Source organism: Rutidosis leptorrhynchoides, chromosome 4 (assembly GCF_046630445.1).
Source record: "Rutidosis leptorrhynchoides isolate AG116_Rl617_1_P2 chromosome 4, CSIRO_AGI_Rlap_v1, whole genome shotgun sequence".
Classification (NCBI taxonomy): Eukaryota; Viridiplantae; Streptophyta; class Magnoliopsida; order Asterales; family Asteraceae; genus Rutidosis; species Rutidosis leptorrhynchoides.
The window spans coordinates 152,267,935-152,295,497 of NC_092336.1; the positions used below are offsets into that span (position 1 = coordinate 152,267,935).

General features: G+C 33.3%; 1 protein-coding gene across 2 annotated transcripts; it reads right to left on the minus strand.

Annotated features, from left to right (window-relative positions):
• Window positions 1–2,359: 2,359 nt before the first annotated feature.
• Window positions 2,360–21,188, minus strand: LOC139840278 (uncharacterized). Of its 2 annotated transcripts, XM_071830539.1 has the most exons (6): window positions 21,117–21,188; window positions 3,668–3,784; window positions 3,349–3,433; window positions 2,963–3,076; window positions 2,635–2,877; window positions 2,360–2,552 (listed from the first exon to the last, which is right to left on the minus strand). In XM_071830539.1, the coding sequence occupies exons 2-6, from the start codon at window positions 3,715–3,717 to the stop codon at window positions 2,535–2,537; spliced, it is 510 nt and encodes a 169-aa protein (XP_071686640.1). In that variant the 5' UTR covers window positions 3,718–3,784; window positions 21,117–21,188; the 3' UTR covers window positions 2,360–2,534. The 2 variants fall into 2 exon arrangements, with proteins under 2 accessions (XP_071686640.1, XP_071686641.1); XM_071830540.1 differs by lacking the exon at window positions 21,117–21,188 and having other exon boundaries at window positions 3,668–4,323.
• Between the last annotated feature and the right edge of the window lie 6,375 nt (window positions 21,189–27,563).

Genomic DNA, 27,563 nt, shown 5'->3' on the forward strand with positions numbered 1-27,563 from the left:
TTAATCATGTATAGATTTTTGGAAATTATTTTGAGTCAAATTTACTTTTGTTGACTTTTGCATATTAGTCTCGAGCATTAGGATTGTGGTACACTATGACTTGACCTAATTTGTTAGACAAATATTGACCAACACATAATTATATATAATTAATTTTGGTTCGTGAATCCGAGGCCAACCTTGCACTTGTTCAATGACGTTATATGTATTTTTACTACGAAATACAGTATGGTGAGTTTCATTTGCCTTTTTACCCTTTATATTTTTGGGACTGAGAATACATGCGCTTTTATAAATGTTTGACGAAATAGACACAAGTAATTGAAACTACATTCTATGGTTGAATTATCAAAATCGAATATGCCCCTTTTTATTAAAGTCTGGTAATCTAAGAATTAGGGAACAGACACCCTAATTGACGCGAATCCTAAAGATAGATCTATTGGGCCTAACAAACCCCATCCAAAGTACCGGATGCTTTAGTACTTCGAAATTTATATCATGTCCGAAGGAGGATCCCGGAATGATAGGGGATATTCTTATATGTATCTAGTTAATGTCGGTTACCAGGTGTTCACCATATGAATGATTATTTTTGTCTCTATGCATGGGACGTATATTTATGAGAACTGGGAATGAAATTCTTGTGGTCTATTAAAATGATGAAAATAAATGATTATGATAAACTAATGAACTCACCAACCTTTTGGTTGAAACTTTAAAGCATGTTTATTCTCAGGTGTTAAAGAAATCTTCCGCTGTGCATTTGCTCATTTTAATGATATTACTTGGAGTCTTTCATAGCATATTTCGAAGAACGTTGCATTCGAGTCATTGAGTTCATCAAAGATTATTATTAAATCAATTTATAGTTGGATAGTGGATATTATGAAATGGTATGCATGCCTGTCAATTTTCAATGTAAAGAAAGTTTGTCTTTTAAAAACGAATGCAATGTTTGTAAAATGTATCATATAGAGGTCAAATACCTCGCAATGTAATCAACTATTGTGAATCGTTTATAATGTATATGAACGGGTCCTTTCAATGAGCACACGAAGTTTGGTGAATAATTCCTTTTTCGGGACAAAATTGTTTCATAGAGGGGTTTACAAATTTTCCTACATTATATGATCTTAAAACTTGTATGTTTCTTTTAAATTGAGTTTGAATCATAGTATAAAACATAGAAAATTTGTCAAACACTTCTGATTTATTTGTTAAAAAATAAGTATAAGTCATTCGTGTTCAATCATCAATAAAAAGTAAGAAATATCGAAGATTCCCCCCCCCCCTTGTTAGTTGGAGCTGGACCCCACACATCCGAGTGAATTAATGAAAAACGAATATTTTTTTCTTGTATTACTAGGTTTAAAGGTACTTTTATGGCTTTTTGCCAAAATACAAGTCTCGCAAGTTAAAATGAAGATTGGTGGATATAATTTTGAAAAAAGATTATTTAAATTACTTGCGGAAGGGTGACCTAACCTTCTATTCCATAACCAAGCCTCCCTATCAGGTGTTCCGTGTGCAAGTATCACGCTACCTTGTTGTGTTACTTCGTCCACATAGTATAACCCACCCCGTTCGGTGCCACACCTCCATTGGCAGTTTGAATTTTATCAACCAGAGGGTTTGATTCAGAACAAAAATCTGATATTTCAAAAGTCATGGTGTGTGTAGCACCACCGTCAAAAATCCACTCGTTATTTTTTGTTACATTTGCGATAGCATTGGCATATGAAACATTTTCTTCAAAAAAAAAAAGTAGTTTCACTACACTACAACAAAAACGACCTTTATGTGACATATTGGGACCGTTTCGCTCATAGGACCGTTTGGCACTTGGTTACTAGATAAGCTGTACCAAAAGCTAAAAAGGGTTGCAAAAAAAAATGACCTATTAGGACCCCAAAAAAGGTTCAATAAGGTGACGATCTACGTTAGTAAATAGGGTCCTAAAAACATTTTGGGACCCTTTATTGAAGGTCCTAAAAACTAATTGGGACCCTTTTTTACAATGGACACCGGTCCTTAAAAACATATTGGGACCCTTTATTAAGAAGAAAAATGATCCTTAAAAACATATTTGGGACCCTTTATTACGACCGGTAAGGGTCATAATATAGGTATCTTGTAATGGCCATGATATCAATAGGAAACGATAAACTAATGTGACTAATGAGTACACAAAGGGTCCTAAAACTATATTCTATCATTTGCTTATCATCACAATGATCCCAATATATATATATATATATATATATATATATATATATATATATATATATATATATATATATATATATATATATTTATATTTATTATATTTATATAAAGCTTTGTTTAATCAATATGGACATGCAATTAATAATTTCCATTAATAAAATAAAAATGAAATACATAATATTGTTGCAAACTGAAAAAAGGATAAATAAGTGACACAGTAAAAAAAATCCAACATAAAAGTAATCAAACATTTAAAAAAAGAGCAGCAACATCATCAAGCATAACTCCCCGCTAATCATGCGATCTTAATCCAGTGGCACAACCTACAGACAAATAATTAATGTACATGCATAAGCTTCCAAAGTCATTAAAACGAATTACCTCAAAAATTTAACAATGGCATACCGAGATTAAAGAACATGGCCACGCAATAACCACACCGGTAGCCTCTACAATTTTATTAACAAGGTCAAATGGTCTTATCAATTGTTCATCTCTTTTTATTGCGACCTGAATATTTACTTCACCCAAATCTGTACCAATCTCTATTCCTCCAACCACTGTTAGTGGGTCTAAACTACAAAGCCAACCTTTTGCGACAACTAGGGTAGGATCACCAATGCTCTTTATGTAGACTTCTTTCCCAACCTAATTTTAATTTTCCAACTATTAATTATTAAACTATAAATATTTTAACATGGAGAATAACAATAATAACTAAATCGAAATATACCTGTAGAGGCGTATTGGTAATTATGCCATTATTTGTTGATGCATGAGAATGAACAATGGAATCATCGGATTTATCTGTCGTAACGTTCTTCTGTTTTTCACGTTCTTTATACTCCTAGAGTTGTCAAAATAAAACACGTTCTTTATACTCCTAGAGTTGTCAAAATTAAATGGGTGACAAAATTGATTAAATGGGTTGACGTTGCCACGGTAGTAGTAATTATCATATTTGGAATCAATGGGTGACAAAACTAGACAATTGTGCTCTATTGCAACATTGAACTCTGTTGTATCCATCCTTTTATTATGTAGATAAAATAATTGAAACATATACCTGTACATATACATGTATCATTTCAACAGAAGTTCAACTTAATTCCTTTTTACCTTGTCAGAATTTGGAACCAAGGTCTGCATAGCTTTCAGCTCCATATCTACTATAACCCTCAACGGTCGACAAGCCAAGTGCTCTCTGTCAAGCAGAAAAATGAAAGATATGGACAAATAAGGAGAGAAGATATGAACGGGCAAGTCTTATTCTAATGAAAAAGCGGATAATTTTGGTAGATGAGTTAAAATTAGCTTTCATTCTAAACTAAAAGCAACTAAGATACATGAGTTACTAAAATGTGTCTGCGTTTAAATCCTACTATCAATTAAAGTAAAGATCTACCGCTAAGAAAAAAACAATAAAGTGAAACCATACCTTAGCCACTGCAGACGTAATGACTTCTGGAATGGGCTCAGTAGTATCATCGATTCCTAGACTAATCACTTAAGCTTAAGAATATTTGAACATATGTGCAGTCATCCTTCTACCAATCTGTGATTCGACATTCAAAAAATCATTTAAAAAAAGTATCATTTCCTGATACAATAAAAAAACAACAGGCAACAACATCATAATTTATCAGTTATTTGTCCATAGAAATGAAGATCGTAAATGAACGTTAGAAACAGTTACCTGGGGAACCATACCCGCCCATATTGTCACCCCAACCATATAATGAATCTGAATGGCTGAAAAAATCACCTTAACCTCCCGAGTTGTATTGAAACATTCTTTTATTGATCATACGATAGCATTAATGATTTCAGGTGCAATTCGAGGTTCTTATAAAATAAATGTAAGAGTTCCGTTCTTTAATATAACCATAACCATATTTATCAAAAACAAAGTAGTTTAAAGTTCATCAAAAATGGATATGAGTGCAAGACAATTAAAGTCTTTAAAAGTTGTTAGTCATGCCTTATGGCATAAACAGTTCACCTTGTACCAAGAACATATTCTACGAGTTAGCTACAAATAACATGTACATATCTGTACATCCCATGCTATGTTTTTCAAGTAATCCTAAATATTAATATCAAGGTTTTAAAAAACGGAAACGCGCCTTAAGGCGTTTTCCCTTTGTGAGGCGAGGCGTATGCCTCGAGGCGAACCGAGGCGTTCGTTCGAGGCGGAGTTAAAAAAAATACGTAGAAAATTATAAGTTCATTACAAGTTTTAATTACTTATTTTTATCACACACTAACAAGTAATTAACTCACTTTAAAATGATTGTTTATATTATTCTATTTTACTTATTAATCAAAATTAACAAAATTAAACTTTTGTTTGTCATGCTATTAATGAAAAATGATGGCTAGTAACAATCAATAATTATTTGGCACGTAGTTGTTAGTTACTCCTATTAAATTTGAAATTAAATATTACAGTAATTAAATTAAATAGAAATATAAAAGTTGAGACATGATACTAGTAATTGATAGTGTAGTCAAAGTTGACAACACGTGTCAAGCACCTTCTCTAAATTGCTAGAACTCTTAACCACACGTGTCAACAACCCACAATATATCTTGATCATCTACATCTACAACATACTATATATAACTGGTTAGAGAACCATTTTCATTTTTAAAACAAACATATACTAGTAATAATTTTGCAAAACAAATAAAAGAATTTTGAGGATTTAAGAATGGCGGATGCAAGTGACAATTTAGACTAGCATCTTCCCGCATCGATCATGAAGGCCGACTACCAAGAAAATACACTAATGAAGGTCAAGGTAATTTGAAATTATATGTGAAGGATTAATGTGCAAGGTACAACATATAACTATATGGCCAAATTCATTTGAGCCTTCGGGGTCACATACATATACACCGAGACGTCAAATAAATATATATATGATGTATATATATTACTCAAGTAACAAAATAGTAAATCGAAATTAATTCATTTACTATTCATATGAATAGTAAATGAAACGAAATTAATTAATTTACTATTCACATGAAAGTGACATGATAGAAATTATTAATTATAAGTTTCATAAACTACCCCTGAAGTATTTGAGAAATACGACTTTATGATATTACGTAAATCAAATTCAATATCCTAAATTGGATTCTTTCAAAAAGTAAAATATTCACGGATTGATATAAGGTTCACGGGTGTTTCTAAAGTGTAATATATATTCCTTTCTTTTGCCTTCATAAGAAGATACGAGAGAATTAAAAAGAGAGTAAGTAAGAATATCATTTTGAGTTCATAATATTAATCAAAGGTTGATTAATTATTACTTGGGTTTGGACTAGCATCCATTGACGTTGTTTGAAGTGTAGTGTGGACTATCCTAAGAGACGGTCATATTTTTGATCGTAAGTTTCTCTCCGTCTCATCAATTTCTCCAAGAAAGGTATATCGTTAACTCCTCTTTTATTTTATATTCATGACAATTATTATGGTGTAACTGGATCACTGGGAAAGATTAATTGTGTGCATGTTTCATTAAATAAGTGAAAATTTAATCTTGTATAAATTTTGTTCATAAAATAATTAAAGATTATTATTTTAACTATCCGCTGCGTTAATCTGATTTGGTAAAAGTACACACGATTTTTCAACAGTGGTATCCGAGCCGCTTTTACACCATCTTAATTGTCGCGTGATTTTCTTTAAATTTAGCTTTGTGGTGAATTGGTAAAAGTCGAAACCTTTTTGGTTTTTAAAGTCAACACGGTTGATTTAGACTTAACCTCATGACGCACAAATATGATTGAAAGAATATCACTATTTTAAATTGTAGATTTAATTGTTATGGCTTGAATATTTATTATAATTGTTGATTGTTATATTCCATGGTTGTACACATGCATTGTAACCATGGACAAGCCATATGTAGGTTTTAATAATGTAGTTATTAGAATTGTGATTGCACACATAGCCATATTGCCCCGACCTATGTATGTTTGTTGTGATTGTTGATTACGGCAATATTATGTCATGTTGATTATTTGTATTATTAGAAAGGCCATTTTGAAGCCAAAGTTGTATTATATTTATTTTTCTTTTTCATAGTATTGTATTTAAGTTTATTTCAATTTGTAAAAGTATTAGTTTAGTTGTAATTTCAAATTTAAATAAATGTAACAAGATGAAGATTGAAGATACAATACAACATGCTTTTGGCTTAGAAGATGGCGAACAGGTCAAATTGACAACGATGGCGTTTTGTTAAGTTTTCACTTAATTCTTGAATTAAGTGGGAGCTACGATATTACCCTTAGTTTGACCTCTTGATCCCATGTCGGCTCATGGGATCAAGCATAGGATTTTTGGGCTAGGCTATGTGTGTGTGATGCATGGTTGTGTTTTATTTTTGCATTTATATATAATTGTTGATTAGAATATATATGCTAAATGTTTTTGATGAAAACATCAAATAAAACCGGTAACGAGTTTCAAGATTAAAATTGATGATTTTAAAAAGTTAAACTCTAACGAGTTTAAAGTTAAATGTTTTTTTTTTTTTTGAAACTCAAATAATATATATGGGCGACATCTTTTAAAATTGTTTTAAAACGATACACAATGTGTATTTGTAACTTTTATATATAAAATAAAATAACAAACTAGACGCATAAACACGATCGACATATATAAAATTGGTTAAAATGATTTTTAACAAATAGTGTAGCGAATCTTGTGTGCATGCATTATTCGTTAACACAAACTTTTTCAAAATACCCGTCAAATTTAAGTCATGCCATCCAATGAGCTTGCAAACACTCCTCGTTATTTTTTGATTACGGTGAGACCTAATCGAATTATAGCCACGAGGTGGATTTTCAGTTACGAGTGAGACTAGGCTGAATTTCCACTGTTTTCAAATTGGACGACTTAATCGTATTCACGGTGAGACCTGAGTTCGAGGCAAGGATGGGACAAACATGCTAGTAGATAATAGTGGTTTGTTGAACTACACATATTTCTGAGTCCCATAAAGATCTAAGAGTTGCACTTGTAATGCAATTGGTAACCGCTACCTACCAATAGACTCTATAACTACTAGCTGATCAACAGATGTAGTTATGGAACCTCTATGTGGATCTTAGGCTTTCGTAAATTAATTGTTTTTAAAATATATAAAACTTGGGTAGTTAATTTATTAAAGTTTTATATCGAAAATACTAAATTGAATCTTGTTCTTATGTAGATGTCAAACAATCAAAACGTAAACCAAAACAATCTCCGTTCTTTGTTGGAGAATGAGAAACTCAATGGTTCAAACTTCCTAGACTGGCAGCGCAACTTGAGAATCGTTCTCAAATATGAAGGGAAGTTGAACAAAATTGAAGAACCCTTACCCGATGCTCCTCCTGAGACAGCTACTGCTGCTCAACAAACTGCTTATCGGAAGTTGTTCGATGAGCAAGAGAAGATAGCTTTAATCATGCTTGCTAGTATGACTCCTGACCTCCAAAAGGAAATGGAAGATCGTACTGCATATGATATGATGACTGAGCTGAAAAATATGTTTCAGAAACAAGCTAGTCAAGAGTTGTATGAAACTTATAAGCTTCTTCAAACATGCAAAATGGAGGAAGGTCAGTCAGTGAGCTCTCATGTCTTGAAAATGAAAAGCTACATTGACCGATTGGAAAAACTTGGAACTACCTTGCCGCCTAACTTGGCTGTAGCGACCCGACCAAATCGTCATTGACGGCGCCGTCTACTTAGGTCCCGTTACGTGGTCATAAGTCTTTAAAACAACGTTTGACCAAAAGATATGTCGCATTCATTTCAAATGTAAAGGTTGTTCAAGTTTTACAAGAATAGTTCCACCACAAGTTACGATACAAAGTTTTAAGTACAAATGAAACTTATGCGACACAATTTAAAAGTATCCAAAAGACGCTCCATGTATGCATGTATACTCGACATCCAATGCAAGTATCAAAATAATGAGCGGAAGCATGTATCACATATCGTGCAAGACCTGAGAAAAACATAGAAATCTGTCAACGAAAAACGTTGGTGAAATCATAGGTTTAGTAAGTAAATTGTATTGAACCACAAGGTTCTTTAAGAATTGCTCAACCAGAATCATTCACATTCCAAAATAGTATTTGTATCACGAGCACCCAATTATCAAGGCTTAACCGAATCTTCCCTCTGAATTTTGAATTTAGTGTTAGAACTTACACTATACATTGTTGAAATTATATTTCATTCACTAACGGTAGCGAACCGTCTGAATGAGGGTTTGTTAAACCCGTATGGCCACACAACATAATTACACGCTTACACTTACACCCTGCAAGTGGAACTAATGATAATTGGATTGAGGACTTTTGTTCAAACTCGTATGCATCTTTGTATCCGTATTTGTTCACAATGTAAAAGCATGAAAAGTAAATAAGTATGAAATGTATGTGTTTCTCAGCCCACGATGTAAAGAATAAAAGTGATTGAAAAAGTGGGACTATGATCTCACCTTTGATTGCACGAGTATAAATGTACTTCACAAAGTAAACGTGTGCATGAATGTTGCTTAGCCTTGACCTAAACAAATAAGTTGTATCAATTAACCGGTTACGACACAAGGTCGGGTGAAATGCGTTCAATTAGTCCTATGGCTCAATACGACTTGAATAGTATAGCATGTGAATCACGTTGTCAAGTTTCATGCAAGAATCACGTACAAAAGCATGTTAGAACGATTGTATAAAAGTTTGGTTAAGTTTGACTAAAAGCCAAACTTGGTCAAAGTCAACAAAAAGTCAACACGTTCGGGTCGGGTCCCGGACTATTTTTCTATGCTAAATATTCATATACAAGTATATTAAAACAAGTTTCATGCGAATTGGAAGTCTAAAACATGGCAAACATTTCACGTGAAACGGACATTGGAGACAGAAGCTGGGCACGGCTTATGCCGCGCCGCGGCCAGGCCTGTCGCGCCGCGACAATGGCCGTGGCCTGGTCCCAGGCCTGTTTCACTTGTTCAAGACTTGGTCAATTTTCAAACAAACACAAAACTCAAACCGTAAACAACTAGAAGACGTATCTTATACCGTTGGAAAGCTCTTTTGACAAGGAACACAACTAAACATGTTTCACCAAACAAAAACATCATTTATAATAGCCGAAAACTCATCAAGTGATCATTAAACGTTCATTTTTAAGGTTTCAAGTTCTTCAAATGCAATTTGAGTTTCGGGAAACCAATTCACACATATAATATGCCGTTTTGAAGGTAATGAAACATACATTACAACTAAACACTAATAATTAACATTCCATGGCATTCAAGCATCCAAAAATTCATGTCAAGAACTATCAAACCCTAGTCAAACATCTCAAAATCAATAATCATGTTTTTGGAGTTTCCTTAATCAACCTATACATCAAAATGAAGCTAATGATACTAGTAACACTTTTAAAACATGCACTTTAACAATCTAACAACATTTGTTCATCCAAAATCAAGGATTTAGCAAGTAATTTCATATTGAACTAGTTACACCAAAAATAACGAATCGAGCATACAAATTACATACACGACATCACAATGAGCCATAGACACTAATTAACAACTTTACAAGTTAAAAACATCAAGAACACAAAAATCTAGTGATTTTAGAAAGTTACCCAAACGAGATGAGGTTGGTATGAAATCGAAGAGGAAGATGCAAGGATTCCAAATATGTAATTTGTTTTGTTGTAAGCCTCCTAGATCGAATTTAGATGATGAATGATTGAATTGGGTGTTTGTGTGTGTGTTCTTGCTAGAGAGAAAGAGAGAGAGAGGGAGATGGTTGAATGGTGGTGATTGGGGTGGACTAGTTGACCTAGTCAACTAGTTTGCCCCGTGTCAATTTTAGTCCCTCGAGTTTAGAAGCGGGTGCGGGATTTAACCGATCGAATATTTTAAATTACACGAGAGTACGGGAGACGTTATCTTCCAACAACGAGAATATTTAAAATGTTACATAACAAAGGATACGAATCTAGATACGAAGGGTATTATTTAAAAAGAAAAAAAGACGGGCGTTAAAATAATTTAACGGAAAAATGCGGGATGTTACATTATCCACACCTCAAAAGAAATTTCGTCCCGAAATTTAGTTGGAAGTAGTAGTCGTTATCTCTTACTCGAGACTTTACGTTGTCCATGCAATGAATAAGTGGAAGTACGTCCTTGAGTGTTCTCATGAGTTGGATAGTCAGGGTTTTACGTTGTATTTGGGTTTGGTTTTACGATCCCCGGTTTCAACTGATTTTCCCTATGAAGAGAAGTTGTCATCGATAGTTGATGTATCTAGCAGAATTGCACGCTCCTGTTCCGCAGGACACGTTTCTAAGTTTGTTACACGAAATGTAGGGTAAACGGAAACTTAATTGAGTCGGGAGTTCTAAACGGTAGGAAGCGGTTCCAATACGCCCCAAGGTTTCAGAAGGTTAAATATTGCGGATATAGTCTTTCTCGATTTCCCAAAACGGATTACACCCTTCCAAGGTGCGGTTTCCCAATATTACGCGGTTACACACTGGGTTTGGTGAGGTTCTCCTCTAAGTTTGGTATAACTCTTCTGGCGACAATGGGTTGTCTCGAGCCCTTCTCGGACTTGAACGATCTCAATTGTTGTTTCTTGATGGAGTTCAGATTTCAGTGGTTGATGCTTTGGTTAAATGAACAGGGGTATGACATTAGCGGTCATATAGGGTTTCGGAAAGTGCGTGTGAACACACGAGTGGTAACTACTGTTGTAAGAGTGATCTACTAAAGGTGACAATACGAGTTTGTGACATTTCTTTCCAAGACGTAAATCGTTCGTTTGCTCGGTTCGTCGGTTGTGGGAGATACGCGGTACATGTGTCTAAGCGAGTTCCCAAGGTTTCTTGTAAAACTAGAAGTGAAACGAGTATTTCGATACAGGATAAATGACAAAGATACACCGTGTTGGTGTAGAATCTCTTAAGATATGTTTGAACAAGTCAGTTAGGGTTCGAAAAATGTTCGTTAGGACTATTCACCCTCGTGGCGAATACTAATGTAATATAAGGAGTTTCTCTATCCATGGAGAAATGTCACAAGGAGTTTCCTTAAACGGAAATGCGAACGATAAAGATAGGAGTGAAATGAGGACCTAGAATAGGATGAGCTTACATCTCGAGGTTGCCATAACGTGCCTCTAGTTGTCAAAAGTTGAAGTCTGAAAGAGAAACGAGGTAGTACACGTAGTTGTATAGTTCGGGGTTGAACAATAGTTGACCGATTATCAGGAACACAAGGGCGTTAAGTCAAGGAAGAGTGAAGTATCGTTGGATTGTGTGTTATCTTAAATTCCAGTAATATCAGACAGTAACGGTGAAATAACAGAGGTATGTGTGTGGTACGTGATGACGAGAAAGTTGATCGGATCTACAGTTTAGTATTCGAATTCTTCGTGCAAAATAACGAATTTTAGTTACGTAAATTTTGAGTCGAGAGAGTATGCCTTTCGGCGTTCATGTAGAAATATTTCCATGTTTGAGTTCCATCTGTTGCTATGCGATTTTAACTAGAAATGTTGGTGTGAAGAATCACGCTCAAGGTTCGATCGCGGAGAGATTAAAGTCGTGTAATACGAGAAAAGTCAGAAATGAATCTTCGGTAACAACCGGTGAGATCTAAGATTTTTACGAATACAAGTCTGTGTTGGGAGAGTTTCCTGATTACATGTGGCTTGATTTCGAGATTGATTGTAATGCCTTGACCATTAACTTCATGGTCTAGAAAATTGGACTTCGTTCCACAGAAATTCTCACTCGGAGAATTTGGTATAAAGTTGCTCTTTTCTCAAAAGTTCGAGCGTAAGATGGTGATGTTGTTCGTTTTCCTTCTTTACTTAAATAAGTTAAGATGTCATCCATAAATACGATAACAGATTTGTCTAGATAAGTTGCATACGTGGTTTAGGAGGTTCATGAATACGGATGGAGTCCTAAATAAATCAAACGGTACTAAGAGAGATTTACAACTAACGTTGCGAGTTCGGAAGATGGCTTAGGAGACATCGTCTCCCTTAACCCCCAATTGATGATAACCAGACGGAGGTCGATTTGGAATGCACGGGATCCACGCAAATAATCATGAGGTAATGGATACGAGGAAGAGAGTATTGGTTTCCAACCGAAAATTACTCACTTCACAACAATCTATACAAGATGATGGGGAAACATTTTTTTTTTTTTTTTTTTTTTTTTTTTTTTTAACGAATAGGTTTCGAGCTCCCTAGTTCTATAGGTGTCAAGTCAAAAGTCTTAACGTATATCCTCCAATAAAATTTATAGGCACACAATATTTTCCGTTGGTCACTTAAATCGTCTAAGTAATATCTAGGGGAAAAAAAAAAAAGTGGAATGTAAAGAGCACGAGTCAAAGACTTGGTTAATAAACATCTAGCGGTAAACGAATCGAATATGTATGAAATATACTGTTTGTTGTGAAGAAACGTACCCGTGACTAGTCCATCGTCGTCTCGGGCATCCTAGGTGTCGATGTTGAAAGTTCAACGGCGTGCGTTGGGGTTGATTTTCTTGTTTGGGCACGCACTCCTAAAATGACCCGGTTGGCCACATTCATTGACGGCGCCGTCTACTTAGGTCCCGTTACGTGGTCATAAGTCTTTAAAACAACGTTTGACCAAAAGATATGTCGCATTCATTTCAAATGTAAAGGTTGTTCAAGTTTTACAAGAATAGTTCCACCACAAGTTACGATACAAAGTTTTAAGTACAAATGAAACTTATGCGACACAATTTAAAAGTATCCAAAAGACGCTCCATGTATGCATGTATACTCGACATCCAATGCAAGTATCAAAATAATGAGCGGAAGCATGTATCACATATCGTGCAAGACCTGAGAAAAACATAGAAATCTGTCAACGAAAAACGTTGGTGAAATCATAGGTTTAGTAAGTAAATTGTATTGAACCACAAGGTTCTTTAAGAATTGCTCAACCAGAATCATTCACATTCCAAAATAGTATTTGTATCACGAGCACCCAATTATCAAGGCTTAACCGAATCTTCCCTCTGAATTTTGAATTTAGTGTTAGAACTTACACTATACATTGTTGAAATTATATTTCATTCACTAACGGTAGCGAACCGTCTGAATGAGGGTTTGTTAAACCCGTATGGCCACACAACATAATTACACGCTTACACTTACACCCTGTAAGTGGAACTAATGATAATTGGATTGAGGACTTTTGTTCAAACTCGTATGCATCTTTGTATCCGTATTTGTTCACAATGTAAAAGCATGAAAAGTAAATAAGTATGAAATGTATGTGTTTCTCAGCCCACGATGTAAAGAATAAAAGTGATTGAAAAAGTGGGACTATGATCTCACCTTTGATTGCACGAGTATAAATGTACTTCACAAAGTAAACGTGTGCATGAATGTTGCTTAGCCTTGACCTAAACAAATAAGTTGTATCAATTAACCGGTTACGACACAAGGTCGGGTGAAATGCGTTCAATTAGTCCTATGGCTCAATACGACTTGAATAGTATAGCATGTGAATCACGTTGTCAAGTTTCATGCAAGAATCACGTACAAAAGCATGTTAGAACGATTGTATAAAAGTTTGGTTAAGTTTGACTAAAAGCCAAACTTGGTCAAAGTCAACAAAAAGTCAACACGTTCGGGTCGGGTCCCGGACTATTTTTCTATGCTAAATATTCATATACAAGTATATTAAAACAAGTTTCATGCGAATTGGAAGTCTAAAACATGGCAAACATTTCACGTGAAACGGACATTGGAGACAGAAGCTGGGCACGGCTTATGCCGCGCCGCGGCCAGGCCTGTCGCGCCGCGACAATGGCCGTGGCCTGGTCCCAGGCCTGTTTCACTTGTTCAAGACTTGGTCAATTTTCAAACAAACGCAAAACTCAAACCGTAAACAACTAGAAGACGTATCTTATACCGTTGGAAAGCTCTTTTGACAAGGAACACAACTAAACATGTTTCACCAAACAAAAACATCATTTATAATAGCCGAAAACTCATCAAGTGATCATTAAACGTTCATTTTTAAGGTTTCAAGTTCTTCAAATGCAATTTGAGTTTCGGGAAACCAATTCACACATATAATATGCCGTTTTGAAGGTAATGAAACATACATTACAACTAAACACTAATAATTAACATTCCATGGCATTCAAGCATCCAAAAATTCATGTCAAGAACTATCAAACCCTAGTCAAACATCTCAAAATCAATAATCATGTTTTTGGAGTTTCCTTAATCAACCTATACATCAAAATGAAGCTAATGATACTAGTAACACTTTTAAAACATGCACTTTAACAATCTAACAACATTTGTTCATCCAAAATCAAGGATTTAGCAAGTAATTTCATATTGAACTAGTTACACCAAAAATAACGAATCGAGCATACAAATTACATACACGACATCACAATGAGCCATAGACACTAATTAACAACTTTATAAGTTAAAAACATCAAGAACACAAAAATCTAGTGATTTTAGAAAGTTACCCAAACGAGATGAGGTTGGTATGAAATCGAAGAGGAAGATGCAAGGATTCCAAATATGTAATTTGTTTTGTTGTAAGCCTCCTAGATCGAATTTAGATGATGAATGATTGAATTGGGTGTTTGTGTGTGTGTTCTTGCTAGAGAGAAAGAGAGAGAGAGGGAGATGGTTGAATGGTGGTGATTGGGGTGGACTAGTTGACCTAGTCAACTAGTTTGCCCCGTGTCAATTTTAGTCCCTCGAGTTTAGAAGCGGGTGCGGGATTTAACCGATCGAATATTTTAAATTACACGAGAGTACGGGAGACGTTATCTTCCAACAACGAGAATATTTAAAATGTTACATAACAAAGGATACGAATCTAGATACGAAGGGTATTATTTAAAAAGAAAAAAAGACGGGCGTTAAAATAATTTAACGGAAAAATGCGGGATGTTACATTGGCTGTGAACACGGTTTTGAATTCACTACCAAAATCGTATGACCAATTTGTGATGAATTACAATATGCAAGGTTGGGAGAAATCTCTGGCAGAGGTGCATTCGATGCTTAAAACTGCTGAACAGAATATTCCATCTAAGGTTTCCAATCCAGGTATCCTAATGATTAGGGATGGTAAGGTGAAGAAGAATAAGCCGAAAACTTTGGGAAAAGGAAAAGGCAAGTCAATTGCTAAGAAGAAAATTCCACCACCCCCCAAGAAAGAAAACCCAGCTAAAGACGCCGACTGTTTCCACTGTGGAAAGGTTGGCCACTGGAGGAGGAACTGTCCTTCATACCTATCTGAGTTGAGAAAAGGCAAAGCTGGCCAGACCAGCAAGTCAGGTATATTTCATATACAGTTATATACTTTTTCTAGTGATTCCTGGATTTTTGATACTGGTTGTGGTACTCACATCTGTAACAATATGCAGGGAATGAGAAGAAGTAAGAGACTGAAGAAAGACACACTAGACTTAAGAGTGGGCAATGGGGCTCGAGCTGCTGTTGAAGCTATTGGAACCTATGAGCTTACTCTACCTAGTGGTCTTATTGTTTTGTTGGAGCAATGTCATTATGCTCCAACTATTACGAGCAATGTAATTTCAGTTTCTCTTTTGAAAAATGTTGGTTTTGAACTTACATTTACGCACTTTGGTATTTCAGTTTCTAAGAATAATGTATTTTATTTTAATGCTATTCCACGTGATGGTATTTTTGAAATTGATATGCATGGTGTGATTTCAAATAATAATTTTGTATATACCTGTACTGCCAAACGATTCAAGCAAGACTTGAACAAGACCTATCTATGGCATTGTCGTCTTGGTCATATAAATAAACAACGCATTTCAAAACTCCAATCGGATGGGCTTTTGGAATCAACTGACTCTGAGTCATTTGATGTATGCAAGTCATGTTTATGTGGAAAGATGACAAAGGCTCCTTTCTCCGGTTTAGGTGAGAGAGCTGAAGATCTTTTAGGACTAATACATACTGATGTGTGTGGCCCTTTTAGAACTATGTCTAGAAATGGTGAATCATACTTCGTTACATTTACTGATGATTATAGTAGATATGGTTATGTTTACTTGCTGAAACATAAACATGAAGTTTTTGATACATTCAAAATCTTCCAAAATGAGGTAGAGAATCAACTTGGAAAGACCATTAAAGCCCTTCGCTCTGATCGGGGAGGGGAATATATGAGTCAAGAGTTTTTGGACCACCTGAAGAATCGTGGGATTGTCTCACAGTTCACTCCACCTTACACACCACAACACAATGGTGTGTCTGAACGGAGGAATCGAACTTTACTTGATATGGTTCGATCTATGATGAGTCTAACTACTCTACCAATGTCTTTTTGGGGTTATGCATTAGAGTCTGCTGCACGCATACTCAATATGGTTCCAACCAAGAAGGTAGAAAAGACACCATTTGAGTTATGGCATGGAAAGAGTCCTAAGCTGTCTTATTTGAAAGTCTGGGGTTGTGAAGCGTATGTGAAACGTGACACTTCAAACAAGTTAGAACCCAGAGGTATCAAATGTCACTTTGTGGGATACCCAAAAGAAACAATGGGTTACTACTTTTACTACCGAGCTGAAAACAAAGTGTTTACTGCTCGTTTTGCTGAATTCTTTGAAAGAGATCTTCTCTTACAAGAAGTCAGTGGGAGTAAAATAGATCTTGAAGAAATTCAAGAATCACAAAGTAACATACCTTCTGAAGGCACTAGCCAACCGCGCGTTGAAACTGAACACATTGTTGATGAGCCAGAACGTGTTGCACCTGTAATTCGTAGATCTAGTAGAACTCCTCATCGACCGGAGAAGTTGAATCTTCTGATTAATTCAGATGAACCTCATCTAGGGGATTATGATGAACCCTCTAGCTACCGTGAGGCCATATCAGATCCAGAATCTGACAAATGGCGAGATGCTATGAATGCAGAGATGCAGTCCATGAAAGATAATCAAGTATGGGACTTGATTGATCTTCCACCCAACTGTAAACCAGTGGGGTGTAAATGGGTCTTTAAGAAGAAGACAGACATGGACGGTAATGTAAACACTTTTAAGGCTCGATTGGTGGCAAAAGGTTATACTCAAACTCAAGGAATTGATTATGAGGAAACTTATTCACCAGTTGCAAGCATTAAATCAATTAGGATACTTATTGCCATAGCTGCTTTTCATGATTATGAAATATGGCAAATGGATGTCAAAACCGCTTTCCTAAATGGCGACCTAAGCGAGGACGTATATATGGTTCAGCCGGAAGGGTTTGTGAATCCTAAGTATCCTACTAAAGTATGCAAGCTTCTAAAATCCATTTATGGGTTAAAGCAAGCATCCAGGAGCTGGAATCTTAAGTTTGATCAGAAAATCAAAGAATATGGTTTTTCTCAAAACCAAGATGAGCCCTGTGTTTACATTAGAGCTAGTGGGAGCAAAGTTGTCTTCTTGATCTTGTATGTTGATGACATACTACTTATTGGAAATGACATTCCAACTTTGCAAGATGTCAAATCTTGGCTTGGAAAATGTTTTGCCATGAAAGATCTTGGAGAAGCTAAGTATATTCTTGGAATCAGGATCTATAGAAATAGATATAAAAGGCTTATTGGTTTGAGTCAAAGTACATACATTGACAAAATCTTACGAAGATTTAACATGCAAAACTCCAAGCGCGGAGCATTGCCCATGCAAAAAGGCATAACCTTGAGCAAGTCTCAAAGTCCTATCTCACCTGATGAGATAAGACGAATGAAATGTGTTCCGTATGCTTCGGCTATAGGATCCATTATGTATGCCATGTTATGTACTAGACCTGATGTCTCGTTAGCCTTAAGTTTGACGAGTCGTTATCAACAGAATCCAGGTGAAGAACATTGGATTGCTGTTAAGAGCATTCTTAAGTATCTGCGAAGGACTAAAGATATGTTTTTGGTTTACGGTGGTTTGGAAGAAGAGTTGAGTATTAGATGTTATACAGATGCTAGTTTCCAAACTGATCGAGATGATTCTCGATCCCAGTCAGGGTATGTCTTTGTCATGAATGGCGGGGCAGTTGATTGGAGAAGCTCAAAGCAGAGCACAGTTGCACAGTCTACAACAGAAGCAGAATACATTGCTGCATCAGAAGCTGCTCAAGAAGCTGTCTGGATTAGGAAGTTTATTGCTGAACTTGGAGTAGTTCCCAGCATTGAATCCCCTATGGAAATGTATTGTGATAATTCAAGTGCTATTATACTAGCGAAAGAATCACGTGTACGTAAAGGTAGCAGACACATTCTTCGAAAATTTGACTACATTCAAGAAGTCGTTGAGAGGAATGATATTAGTATTCTTAAGGTTCATACAGATGATAATGTGGCTGACCCGTTCACGAAGCCCATGACACACAACAAGCATGATGATCATGCTAGTAGTATTGGACTTCGTTATGCTGCTGATCTTTTTAATTTGTAATTTAATATTTGGATATTTTTGGAACATTAAGCAGTTTTATCTTAATGAATTGATATATAGTTGGTATGATCAGTTTCATTTATATCACTGTGTTCTATATTAGCATGTTTAATCCATGAATAATTGTTGATTATTCAAAATCTCCATAATCGATCATGTTATGGGAATAACATGAATTAAGATTAATGTGAAATTTTGGTTATATTCATTGATGATGAATAGTTACCTTGTTGAGACCAAAATTCATATGTATTCATTGATGATGAATACTGGAATGACCCAACCATGAGATGTCACTATATGGATCGTAGTCAGTAGTGAATCTTTTAGTGATTATGTCTTTGTGTCCTTAGACTTGAGATGCACGCCCGTCTTGATAAGTGTAGCATTGTACTTTGATATGGTTAAACGCTGTCCTGAATAAGGCTGTTATAAAGGCCATCATTGGGTATAATGTAAAGCTCGTGATAGACACGTGTATGCAATATAGGATTTGTTCCTCTAAAATGTTTGGAGTTAGATACTTTTTGAGCTCCTCGATGAATGAATAAGATATTTGTGTGGCCGCACCCAGATGTAATTAAGATGATACTTAATTAATTTGGTGATCTAATTCAGTTCTAAGATCGAGAAATAAAATCGTTAAACAAATGAGAATGACCGATGATCCATATCTCAAGTTTAACTAAAGTATCTGAAACAAAAGGACGAATGACATTTAACACTTACCATAAACAGTTTCGAGAAACTACCCTCACATGAATTTGGGGACAATGACGTGTTGCTAGACGCTTACCATTGTTTGTATAGTTACTTGGTGTTGTGCCATGCACAAGTGGGAGTCTGAAGGATTAATGTGCAAGGTACAACATATAACTATATGGCCAAATTCATTTGAGCCTTCGGGGTCACATACATATACACCGAGACGTCAAATAAATATATATATGATGTATATATATTACTCAAGTAACAAAATAGTAAATCGAAATTAATTCATTTACTATTCATATGAATAGTAAATGAAACGAAATTAATTAATTTACTATTCACATGAAAGTGACATGATAGAAATTATTAATTATAAGTTTCATAAACTACCCCTGAAGTATTTGAGAAATACGACTTTATGATATTACGTAAATCAAATTCAATATCCTAAATTGGATTCTTTCAAAAAGTAAAATATTCACGGATTGATATAAGGTTCACGGGTGTTTCTAAAGTGTAATATATATTCCTTTCTTTTGCCTTCATAAGAAGATACGAGAGAATTAAAAAGAGAGTAAGTAAGAATATCATTTTGAGTTCATAATATTAATCAAAGGTTGATTAATTATTACTTGGGTTTGGACTAGCATCCATTGACGTTGTTTGAAGTGTAGTGTGGACTATCCTAAGAGACGGTCATATTTTTGATCGTAAGTTTCTCTCCGTCTCATCAATTTTTCCAAGAAAGGTATATCGTTAACTCCTCTTTTATTTTATATTCATGACAATTATTATGGTGTAACTGGATCACTGGGAAAGATTAATTGTGTGCATGTTTCATTAAATAAGTGAAAATTTAATCTTGTATAAATTTTGTTCATAAAATAATTAAAGATTATTATTTTAACTATCCGCTGCGTTAATCTGATTTGGTAAAAGTACACACGATTTTTCAACAATATGCAATTTTGTATACAATCAGAAACAAGCTAGTATCAATTTTGCCGCCCTAGTTTTAGGGGGCCTAATTTTGCCGCCAAATCAATTTTGCCGCTACTTTTTTTGCTAAACACAATTTTGCCGCTATTTTTTTGGTAAACACTGTGAGGCGCACGCCTCTGCTATCGAACCGCCTCTTTCCAAAATCGAACCGCCTTTCAATTTTGAGGCGTACGTTTTATCTGAGCTGTGAGGCGCCCGTTCCAAAACGCAAAAAATGAAAATCGCACCGAGGCGCGCCTTGAGACGTACGCCTCAACCGTTTTTTAAAACCATGATTAATATTATTAGGTAAGTGTAGGTATTTTACCACATTCAAATTCATTCAAATAAAGATCAAATGAACTTGACAATGAAACATTTTAAATAGAAACCCCAAATGATAAACTAATAAATTTTTCATGTCACATATAACTAAAAGATACAAATATACAATACAAATTATATATAATACAAAACACCAATTATGCACATTGCACAATACATGTTACAGAACCTAACTTTATCAATTTCTTAATTTTTGGTCCAGGATAAACCCACACATTTCAATCAGTTTACCCACACAATGTTTTTCATCAACATAAACTATTAACATATAGAAAATAATGAATTTTACATAATTGAAGAAAGTACTTACAAAATAATGTTTCGATGGTGACCAGTCCAAAGGATGCAACGACTAATCGTTTAATGGGAAACACACCGTATATCATCGATGACACCTACTTATAATCTGATAACTTCATTGTTGGTGGATGGTTAAATGACGATGTGTGTTTGTTTGTTTGTTGAATGTGTGCACGGAGAAAATAATGATCGATATAAATCATTGCAGGCTAAAAAAACACTACAATTAATCAAGAAAACTTGTTAGTTTTTCATAATTTTTTCATGAGGAATATGTAATGAGTAATGAGTAATACATGTTTGATATGATAAACGCAAAATCAAAGATGTACAAATATAAATTCAAAGAATATCCAATATCAAAATTGCAAACCCGATCTGAAATGTTGTTTGGTCGGATCTTAATCGAAAATTGAAATCAAAACCGAAATCAAAACTGAAATCATTCTCTTAAAATAAATCAGACCTTCAATTCCGTTGGATCTCAAAATATATAGTTTAGTGTGTGTATATTTTCAACTTAAGAATTTGGCCATCTCAAAACTGAAAATTAACTAATTCAGCTTTATTCCAAAGTTATGATCTAAATTAAAGTACTCAATTTGCTTTGAATTTTAAATTTTAACATGATATTGGATGCTAATGAAAAAATATTGATAAGGTGCAAGATAGAATAAATCAGAAGAATCTCAAAAGGTAAATAACGACATTCTATCAGCACATACAGAATTATACACATAGAATCATACAAACAATCAAAACCCTAAATCAACGTTTTAACAAAAGCACAAAATTAATTGAACAAAATTAACCTAAATCAAAAATAAAAGGATAAATAACCCTTTATATTTGAGAGATGAGAGGTTGATAAATAATCAATTTGAAATGGAGGCATTCTTCGAAATGGAGGTTGCAATCTCATTGCAGATAGATAGACTTGGTTTTGAGCCCGTGCGTTATAAAAACATTTAACTCACTTTGTATTGAAAAAGATTTGATGATTTTGTGAAGTATCAAGTATCACCACACAGGAAAATTGTCAGCATTCCCTTAATTGGATATCATGCAATACAAACTGTTTGAGTCAAAAGTCAGCCACATATCATTTTAAATGCTGTAACAGTCAAACTTGATTTAACCATAACTTGTACATGAACTGTTTATCAATAAATTTTAGAAATGAAAAACAGAGTCAAGACATTTTAACACGTACTATTAAACATTATTGGCTTTTAAACTTAACTGTATATAACATCATTATTGGCTTTTAAACTTATATATCCGCAAACATTATTGGCTTTTAAACTTATATATAAAATAACGATATTATACAAAAAGTGTCAAAACAACTGTTTTGGTTGAATTAGTAAAATATGTTTTTGTACACAACACACATCAGTAATAGTTTGATAAATTTTAGTTCATACGTATATTGATTACACAACATAAAATTATGAATTGTTGTAAACATGATATTCTCTTTATCAAACGATGAAATGTAAAGGCTTGAATTTGTTACACGGGGACTATTTAACAAACAAACTTCAATCATAAAATGTTATATTAATCAACAATATAATAAATAGAGTATCACAAGTGTTATTGTCGGTGAACGGCTTAACTGGATCAAAGGGGTTGTATACTAAACTATATAATCACAATTTAAGAGCACGTGAGTTACAAACTATGGGTATACCCAATAGGCAGGTTGTGTGTTTTTTTAAAAACAATTACAACTAAGAAACAAAAGAGGATAATTTACAACTTCACCCATTAAAGATAGAGCATGACCCTACCAGATTCTGTGACGACCCGAAAATTTTGACCAAATTTAAACTTAATCTTTTTATGATTTCGACATGATAAGCAAAGTCCGTTATATTGCGTCTCAAAATTTTTGAACTGTTTTATTTCATTTAATTAACCTCGACCGGTTTCGACGATTCACGAATAATTAATTGTAAACAGATACGTGTGTATATATATACATATATAAATAATAATTGAAAGTATAAATTGAAATATTATATGTTGTATTAAAAAGTAATTATGTAAAATAAAATAAAAATATGATATTATGATAATTAATATATAAAACATATCTATATATAAATAAAGTATATTAAATATATATTTCGTTATTTCGAATCTATTTAGTAAACGACAGTAACACTCAAATTGCCATTTGATGAATATTAAACAAGTTTAATACGAACTTATATGATTTTAAAATAAACAGGTGATTAGAAAATGAGTTATATAATTTATAGGTCAATTCGATATGTAATTAGGAACTATTTTTTTTTAGTTTTAAAATTTTTATCTGGGATCGGGAGTGGACAGTGAGTTAATTTTTATTTCATAATTTTAAATAGTTAAATATCGAATTTTATACCATAATGACCAACATAAATATAGAAATTTAATTTATAAATTTGAGATTTTTTTTATTTAAATTTTGTACCACCACTAATTAGTAATAGAGCACGAAATATCTGTACGGATAAAACCGTCGGTAAGAAGATTACAAAAAGTGGCAGTTGGATTCTTATTCATACACCTGTGAATTTCAATTATACATAATACTTATGTTCTTTTCCTTTATGCTTTTAAAATGCAAGACTTGTTTTAAATGCGAGACAATAACCAAGAATCAACAAATCATCATTTTTCATTTCATTTATCATTATCATATTACAATTTCAGTACTCAACATCCTCTCTCACAGAATCATACAAACCTGCTTCAGTTCATATTCCTTATAGTCTTCATGACTCAAATTTCGATTTCATCAGTTTGGGGTTATTCAACACATTCAAAACTCAAATGATCGATTATCCTCTTCAACAAAAGCTTTGTATGCATCTAATTCGTATGTTTGACAATAAAGTTATCATGAATCTGAGGCTCCTATTCATCGATGCACCCTTTCACCTATTTTGATCTTCAGATCGATTTAGTATGTTCCAGCTCGAATTAATTATAGATTCGAGTTCCTTATACCTCGTTTATGCTACCTTAGCACTATAATTCGGTTGAGAATCATCATATGATCTCCAATTTTCGAGTCAAAGCACAAAATTAAAAAGTCAACTTACATGTTCTTCTTTAAATTCGAATACGTATCGTTGATTATGGACTGAATGATGAATTACGAGTATTAGGAAGGTAATTCCTAACATCTTTCATGAAATAATTATATCTTATAAACAACGAGAATTTGATTTGATTTTTATTATTCTATTTTCATATAAAGAAGGTGAACCTGTCTGATTGAACCAAGTACCTGTTGTTTGATCGATTAATAATGATAAAACCTGTTCCTGATTCTGCTGCTATCAACGACTAGAACCATCAAAATCAAAAGATGGGATTTGTTGCTGCTATAGATGATCGATGAACACACATCTGTGTGGTGGCAACTGCTGTTCCATTTCTTTTTTATTTATTTTATATAATAACGACGGACTTATGGATACTGACTTTAACTTGGGCCGTAAATAAGATAGTGGGCTTTTGATGGACTGTTTTGAGAAGACTGCATGCGGCCCAATGATAAACAGACGAGGTTTTATAGAATTTGGAGCGTGAGATAAAACAGAAAAAATAGAAACAGATTGACTGATTGTGTGTGTTGGGATTAAACGAGAGGTCGTGGGTTCGAGCCTGGTCCAAGGCATTTTTTTTACAAAAAGTTTTTAAAGGGGTATACACTCTTATTTTATTTCTATCATGATTATTATTAGTTATTATTATGTTTATTATTATTATTGTTATTATTATGATTATTATTGTTATTGTTAATATTGGTATTATAATTATTATTATTAGTATTATCATAATTATAAGTATTATAACCATTATTATTATTAGTCTTATAAGTATTATTAATATATTTATTATTGTTAATTTTATCATCTAAGTATTATTATTATTATGATTATTATTATTAATATTGCTATTATTACGCTTATCATTATCGTTAATTCTAATATAAGTATTATAATCACAATTAGGATTATTATTATTATTATTATTATTATTATTATTATTATTATTATTATTATTATTATTATTATTATTATTATTATCACTAATATTATTATTCATACTAGTAATATCATTAAGTAGTATTACTAATATTATCATTTGTAATAAAACTGTTATTATCATTATTATAAATAGTATCTGTATTATTACTACTAATATTGTTATTATTATCATTATTAAAATCATTGTCATTATTATTATTTCTATTAGAATTGTCATTATAACTAAAAATCTTCAAAGTTATCATTTTATTAAAATTATCACTTTTATCATTATTAATGTATAGTATCAATATTTTTTTTATACTAGTATTATTATAATTATTAATTTCACAAACAACCGATCTTCATATAAAAATTTATTTAACTTAACTATATTTATATTTATTGAAAATAAATATAAAATAAATATATTAAATTAAATAAAGAAACACATAAATTAATAAGATAAAAATTACATCACTAATAATAATATATATTTAATCGATTACGATTATATGTATTAATGAATATACAAATGATATAGGTTCGTGAATCCAAGGTCAACCCTGCATTGTTCAGTTTCGTCATATGTATTTTTACTACAAAATACAGTATTGTGAGTTCATTTGCTCCCTTTTACTCTTTACATTTTTGGGACTGAGAATACATGAGCTGTTTTTACAACTGCTTTATTAAATGCTTTTGAAATATATTTTGAACTGTGATTACATGACATGCTTTTATAAATGTTTGACGAGATAGACACAAGCAAAACATTCCTCGAATGAATTATTATGCAGACAGAAGTTCTGTGGATTATTATTGAATTAGTTGGACGTGATAATTGCCACTAATTGTTGTGAATATTTTTCCCCTGATTATTATTGCTTGGTAACCTAAGAATTAGAATCGGGTATGGCCCTAATTCACACGAATCCTAAAGGTAGCTACCGGGTTTAACACCCCCACCCAGAATGTTCACTAGACGGAAGGGCTAGTGGGCGTGGTGTTTAGTACTTCGAAGTTTATATGATTATTATACAGACGAGATGTTCTGTTTTGGGGATATTATTGATGCGCATTATATGTTAAGGTCGGTTACCAAGCCAAGCTATGAAAGCAAGTGAATGTTATGTATCGAGAGAATGATTTTTATACACATGTTATGTGTAGAGACCCGTCCTAATCCATCCGGACGAAGTCCATATCGAATATAAACGATTCACAGCAGTTGATTACATCGCTAGGTACTTGACCTCTATATGATACATTTTACCAACATTGCATCCGTTTTTGAAAAGACAATCTTTCATTACATCGAAAGTTGACAGGCATGCATACCATTTCATAATATATCCAACTATAATTGACTTAATAATAATCTTGATGAACTCGTCGACTCGAATGCAACGTCTTTTGAAATATGCCATGAATGACTCCAAGTAATATCTATAAAATGAGCAAATGCACAGCGGAAGATTTCTTTCGTACCTGAGAATAAACATGCTTTCAAGTGTCAACCAAAAGGTTGGTGAGTTCATTAGTTTATCATAAATAATCATTTCATAATTTTAATAGACCACAAGATTTCATATTTCCATTTCTCATAAACATACGTCCCATGCATAGAGACAAAATATCATTCGTATGGATTGAACACCTGGTAACCGACATTCACAATATGCATATAAGAATATCCCCATCATTCCGGGATCCTCCTTCGGACATGATATAAATTTCGAAGTACTAAAGCATCCGGTACTTTGGATGGGGCTTGTTGGGCCCGATAGATCTATCTTTAGAGTTCGCGTCAATTAGGGTGTCTGTTCCCTAATTCTTAGATTACCAGACTTAATAAAAAGGGGCATATTCGATTTCGATAATTCAACCATATAATGTAGTTTCGATTACTTGTGTTTATTTCATAAAACATTTATAAAAATTGTGCATGTATTCTCAGCCCAAAAATATAAAGGGTAAAAAAGGCAAATGAAACTCACCTAATGTATTTTGTAGTAAAAATACATATAACGACATTAAACAACTGAACAATGCAGGGTTGGCCTTCAATTCACGAACCTATATCATTTATGTGTATATTAACACATATAATTGTAATCGAACAAATTTATTTATTATAACTTAATTTATATAATATATATTTAATTTGTGTATATATTCAAAATGATTAATATTTATATAATTTTATTAATATATTTATATACATACTTATTTAATATTATATTTATAAATCGATAGTTTGTTAGTTATAAGTATTTATATAAATAATTTTTGTAGGTTTAATATATATAGTTATATGAAATTTTAATATAATTATAGTATATATAATAAATATATTTTATATACGAAATATTTATCTGCTTAAAAATAATAATATTGATATTATGATTTACCAATAATAATAA

Excerpts from the sequence above, each read along its gene's own strand:
- LOC139840278 (XM_071830539.1), bottom strand. The coding sequence starts at position 3,717 with ATGATACTACTGAGCCCATTCCAGAAGTCATTACGTCTGCAGTGGCTA. Across the intron at positions 3,434-3,667 it reads TTACGTCTGCAGTGGCTAAG|AGAGCACTTGGCTTGTCGAC; the intron begins GTATGGTTTCAC and ends TCTGCTTGACAG. Across the intron at positions 3,077-3,348 it reads TGGTTCCAAATTCTGACAAG|GAGTATAAAGAACGTGAAAA; the intron begins GTAAAAAGGAAT and ends TGACAACTCTAG.